Source organism: Poecilia formosa, unplaced genomic scaffold (genome assembly GCF_000485575.1).
Source record: "Poecilia formosa unplaced genomic scaffold, Poecilia_formosa-5.1.2 Scaffold241, whole genome shotgun sequence".
Lineage (NCBI taxonomy): Eukaryota > Metazoa > Chordata > Actinopteri > Cyprinodontiformes > Poeciliidae > Poecilia > Poecilia formosa.
Window position 1 is genome coordinate 161,475 of NW_006800180.1, and position 6,195 is coordinate 167,669.

Here is a 6,195-nt window from a genome sequence, read left to right on the forward strand (position 1 = left end):
TAAAGCCGATAATTAAAACGAGGTCGATAGGTTTAATTTATCGTGCAATTAATTGATTTATTGTTTATCGTGACAGGCCTACTTGGGGTTTTTAAAAATATTAAATGGCGTAAGCAGAATTTTCTCGGGCTTTCTTCAGATTTCACCAACTCAGATTTAAAGGGGCAGCATTATGCGTTTTCCAGCCACAGTTACTTGATTTAGCACAATCAACTAAATATGTTATCTTCACTTGTTATAAAAATGCTGTATTCATCAAATATAACTAAAAACACATTTTGACTTCCTAATTTAAAGCCTTGAAATTAGGTCTCTGCCTCTTTAAGAAGCTCCAGCTCTTTCTGACACTCCACCTTTAGGAAATCATTACAGCACGGCTCGTCTTCTAACTCTTTAACACTGTTTTTAACAGTGTTGCACTAGTAGATGAGCTCAGCAAATGCATGGTTCCATCAAGTGTTTGCTAATTGCTGCTGGCTAGTCTGAAGGGGTGAGGGGGAGGCTGCTTTGTGAGGCGGAAGCTTGGAAATTGCAACTTTGAGGAGCTTCGTTCTTGAAGGCGGCACTAGGTCCACCCAGGTGCTTTGCACAGCTGAATGGTTGCCATGGAGATGCCTGACAGAATCAAAGCAACATTCCAGGTATGTTTTTGATGAGGAAATAACATTATAGCAGGATGTAAAGCTCAAAAAAGTTTAATTTACATAATTCTGCGCTTTTAAGACTTTTTTTAAGACCATAATCTTCTGTCCTGGCAGAAATGCACAAAAGATAAAAAATTGGCAATATATTTGCACTTTCCCATGATGGATGTAAAAAAGCTAGCAAGCTAGAGAGGGTACTTTACTAGCTAGTTACTGGTAGCCTCAACTGTCTCGAGTCTCAGAATGTAATGAAGCAGAAAAGCCCCAAGGAGAAACAAAAATTGAGACTAAATGGAATTTAAAGACCTGTGATTAATGTCTATAAGTCCAACATGCATTTTATCAAGTGAATTTGAGACATGCTTGAATTTAAGACTTTTTAAGGATGTGTGGACACTCTGGTTTTACATGTTTCACAGAACGCTGCTGCAAATTACTCTGCCAATTTGATTTTACCATGATTCCACCGACACCTTAAAAAGGCCCATAAAGAATGGAGCACAGTGCCTTATAGAAGTATTCGTACTTTATTTTGTTAAAATCACCAGCTTTAACACCAATTTCAGGGGTTTTATGAAACAGACCGACTTGAAAGAAGTTCAAATTTGTTAAGAATAAAGGTAAACATACTTTTAACCATTTTACTAATACAGTTCTTAAAAAAGTGGAATGAATTTGTCTCCGTAATTCTTTACCCCTAAATAAAATTACATGCAGGCGTCCATCCTCTCCTGCTCTCGGTGTGCTACACGACACTGCAGTCGGTGATAATCTCACAGCAACAACTTACACACAACTCGCCTCGTTCTGAGGCACCTAGAGAGGGAGTCTGGAAACAGGAAGGGGAGGAGGGACACAGAGGAGCAGCATGGTAGGTTGCATTGTCCCATAATGAGAGGAAGAGCAGAGGAAAGGAAACGTTCTTATTTAATCTTTTCTATTTATGTAAGCGTCTCAACTAAACCAGAAAATGTTATCACTGCACTGTGTAATGTCTGTTCAAGACTGTTAACAACTGAAAACGATCCACAAATCAAACAAGGATTGGGTGTTGAGATGCGTTCTACGACTTGTGATGATGTTGCAATTATTTTTTGTTTTCTGTTGGATTTAAAAATATAACCTTTATCAAAGGACCTGCAAACATTTTCTGTGTTCAACCAAGTAAAACTGCAAACATCGGCCTGGAGAAGTGCCACTGATGCATCACCAATTGCTCATAAATAAATCCTGCTTCAAGTACTTTGTGGGAAACAGTGATTACTTGATTTTAAAGCTGAAAATATACCTGGAATTCTGTGGCTGCTGAAGCTGGATTTAATTACCACGATTTTGCTGAACCTCAAAAAAAAAAAAAAAAAAAAAAAGGAACCGACTCAGCATGTCTGATTTAAACAATCTAAATGCAAATTTGCAGTTAGACAAATCTCTACATTGTTTTACTGTAACCCTAGTGCCTTAGATTTCATCATTAATTCAACCCTGTTGTAAATTAGGGAGATTTCCATCAAATAAAGAACTACAAAGTCAGTTATGTGAAAAAAAAACAAAAAAACTTCCCTCTCACTAAACCCAGGTCTTCAGTTCTCCCTTTTCTTGGAATGAGGTGACCATTTGGCCCCATGTGATGAGAGGAAGCGTACCGTTGCACTTCTGTTTGCAAAAGTGGAAGACTGTGTTTCCAAAATAAGTCCAACTCTCCACTTCATCAATTGCAGGAGAGCAGGTCAGAGTGCTGCTACATGGACAAGCCCCTTTATCGCACAGACCAGCCATCTGCTATTGGCAATGTTGATCAACTGTAACTTTTCATGTCATAGTGTACCTTTATTCAAGTTATGGTGGAAAGCTGTCGAGATCAGGAAGCGTTGTGTTTATCTTTAACGGAACTGTAACCTAGATTAAAGTTGCGTTCTCATCCTCTGAGAGCTTTTGATTAATTGCAGCGGAGTTTGACGCCAAGGAGAAGTTCTGAGCTTCGGTTGTTTTGCAGTTTAAGGTCAGCGCCGCGTCCAGTCAAGTAGTGTTTGTAAAATGAGTGATTTCAGGTGCGTTTGTATCCCGGCTACAAAACGGGGGAGAGTAATGGGGGAAGGAGGAGAGTCACCTTGACTGCGAAGCTGCATCTGCCACTGCGGACCGCCTCCTCGTCCGTCTGCCACTGGTGCGGCCGGCTCGACTCCGGCACGTAGATGTCTTTCTTGCGCCGGAAGCTCTGCCGTAGCTTATTCATCGCGGAGCTCCCTGCGAAGGGCAGAANCGAGTCTCAGAATGTAATGAAGCAGAAAAGCCCCAAGGAGAAACAAAAATTGAGACTAAATGGAATTTAAAGACCTGTGATTAATGTCTTTAAGTCCAACATGCATTTTATCAAGTGAATTTGAGACATGCTTGAATTTAAGACTTTTTAAGGATGTGTGGACACTCTGGTTTTACATGTTTCACAGAACGCTGCTGCAAATTACTCTGCCAATTTGATTTTACCATGATTCCACCGACACCTTAAAAAGGCCCATAAAGAATGGAGCACAGTGCCTTATAGAAGTATTCGTACTTTATTTTGTTAAAATCACCAGCTTTAACACCAATTTCAGGGGTTTTATGAAACAGACCGACTTGAAAGAAGTTCAAATTTGTTAAGAATAAAGGTAAACATACTTTTAACCATTTTACTAATACAGTTCTTAAAAAAGTGGAATGAATTTGTCTCCGTAATTCTTTACCCCTAAATAAAATTACATGCAGGCGTCCATCCTCTCCTGCTCTCGGTGTGCTACACGACACTGCAGTCGGTGATAATCTCACAGCAACAACTTACACACAACTCGCCTCGTTCTGAGGCACCTAGAGAGGGAGTCTGGAAACAGGAAGGGGAGGAGGGACACAGAGGAGCAGCATGGTAGGTTGCATTGTCCCATAATGAGAGGAAGAGCAGAGGAAAGGAAACGTTCTTATTTAATCTTTTCTATTTATGTAAGCGTCTCAACTAAACCAGAAAATGTTATCACTGCACTGTGTAATGTCTGTTCAAGACTGTTAACAACTGAAAACGATCCACAAATCAAACAAGGATTGGGTGTTGAGATGCGTTCTACGACTTGTGATGATGTTGCAATTATTTTTTGTTTTCTGTTGGATTTAAAAATATAACCTTTATCAAAGGACCTGCAAACATTTTCTGTGTTCAACCAAGTAAAACTGCAAACATCGGCCTGGAGAAGTGCCACTGATGCATCACCAATTGCTCATAAATAAATCCTGCTTCAAGTACTTTGTGGGAAACAGTGATTACTTGATTTTAAAGCTGAAAATATACCTGGAATTCTGTGGCTGCTGAAGCTGGATTTAATTACCACGATTTTGCTGAACCTCAAAAAAAAAAAAAAAAAAAAAAAGGAACCGACTCAGCATGTCTGATTTAAACAATCTAAATGCAAATTTGCAGTTAGACAAATCTCTACATTGTTTTACTGTAACCCTAGTGCCTTAGATTTCATCATTAATTCAACCCTGTTGTAAATTAGGGAGATTTCCATCAAATAAAGAACTACAAAGTCAGTTATGTGAAAAAAAAACAAAAAAACTTCCCTCTCACTAAACCCAGGTCTTCAGTTCTCCCTTTTCTTGGAATGAGGTGACCATTTGGCCCCATGTGATGAGAGGAAGCGTACCGTTGCACTTCTGTTTGCAAAAGTGGAAGACTGTGTTTCCAAAATAAGTCCAACTCTCCACTTCATCAATTGCAGGAGAGCAGGTCAGAGTGCTGCTACATGGACAAGCCCCTTTTTCGCACAGACCAGCCATCTGCTATTGGCAATGTTGATCAACTGTAACTTTTCATGTCATAGTGTACCTTTATTCAAGTTATGGTGGAAAGCTGTCGAGATCAGGAAGCGTTGTGTTTATCTTTAACGGAACTGTAACCTAGATTAAAGTTGCGTTCTCATCCTCTGAGAGCTTTTGATTAATTGCAGCGGAGTTTGACGCCAAGGAGAAGTTCTGAGCTTCGGTTGTTTTGCAGTTTAAGGTCAGCGCCGCGTCCAGTCAAGTAGTGTTTGTAAAATGAGTGATTTCAGGTGCGTTTGTATCCCGGCTACAAAACGGGGGAGAGTAATGGGGGAAGGAGGAGAGTCACCTTGACTGCGAAGCTGCATCTGCCACTGCGGACCGCCTCCTCGTCCGTCTGCCACTGGTGCGGCCGGCTCGACTCCGGCACGTAGATGTCTTTCTTGCGCCGGAAGCTCTGCCGTAGCTTATTCATCGCGGAGCTCCCTGCGAAGGGCAGAAGGGGAGTTCATTTAAGGAATATACCACCATCTTGGAAGGAAAATAATAATAATAATAATCCCTTCACAACTCTGAAGGTGAAACACACGATGGATACTAGCAAATGCCAGTATCACAATCTACCAATTTGTTTCATCAACCTGCCAAAATTATCCGTTGTGCCTTTCCTGTGTTTCAAAGTCTCTTAATGGGAGAAAAAAAATGTAAATACATTTGATTTGACTATGTTGAATAATGTAACACTTGCCCCTCCCCCACATGTTACCACTTATTGCTGGTCATGTGGGCAAAAGAAACCGCCAACACTATGTGTGCTCTTTGAGCAAGGTATTAATAAGAAATTCTAATCGATTATTTTCCAATTAATAAATATTATTTAATACAATTATATAAAAATAAAATAAAAATAAATATTTACAAAATTTGGGTTATGCATTTATTTCTGATTTTTCCTCTTGTAAACCATGTTTGAGTGTCTGAAAAAGTGCTGCAAAAATCTGATGTATTATATCATTATTATAGATGCAAATCTTTCAGTGGCTAGCTTTTTAGGATCACAATTCGATTCAGAAACCAATTTTTCTATTAAAAGCTGCCTAGAGATTTTGTTTAAATTATGTGAGTGACGCGAAAAAGTCTATAAACAAACAGAAAACATTTATTTATAATAATTCAATAAGGTTCCATATTCTGTCAAATTTCATCTGTTTATACTGAAACAAAAGCAGGTTTGTGCATAAAATTATATAAAATACCAGACACATGTGAAATACATGACAAGTTCCAGGAATATTTATATAATAAGATTAAATGAATAGTTATATGCCATGTTTTAGGTAATATAAAACATATTCGTTTAACACGATTAAAAAAAATTATTGAACACAACCTTTGATACAACTTTTCTGACTTGAAAATAAAAAAAAAAACATCTATCTTTTCATAGCAAATAGCCTTTTAGTAAATAGTTCTTTTCTCTAACAAGAAAAGAACAAAAATATTTCAGGTTCAAACTCAGTATTTTAGATACTGAATTTCAGTTCTTATCAAATAGGAGAAGAAAATATATTTTCAAAGTCATGTTTTTATTTACCGAGAGATGTCCCAACAGAAAGCAGAGTGTTAAAAATAATCTCTGACTACAGAACTAATCGAGAAAAAAATGACGAGAAATCAGACAACTAAAATAAACCATGCATCAGCTGCAGCCCTGTTTACACATTGCTACATCAGACACAGATATGACTCAAGAAGTTTTAAAAAA

At 38.4% G+C, this 6,195-nt stretch overlaps 1 protein-coding gene across 7 annotated transcripts in view; it reads right to left on the reverse strand.

Annotated features, from left to right (window-relative positions):
* numb (NUMB endocytic adaptor protein) overlaps positions 1-6,195 on the reverse strand; it is a 57,601-nt gene that overhangs the window by 19,617 nt on the left and 31,789 nt on the right. For 4 of the 7 annotated variants that reach the window (XM_007569475.2, XM_007569474.2, XM_007569478.2 and 1 more), the window contains exon 1: positions 2,752-2,896. In XM_007569475.2, coding sequence (XP_007569537.1) covers positions 2,752-2,877 — 126 coding nt within the window. In that variant the 5' untranslated portion in view covers positions 2,878-2,896. Of the gene's footprint in view, positions 1-2,751; positions 2,897-4,779; positions 4,923-6,195 lie in introns of those variants that run through there. The other 3 variants (XM_007569473.2, XM_007569476.2, XM_016680420.1) reach the window with 2 other exon arrangements.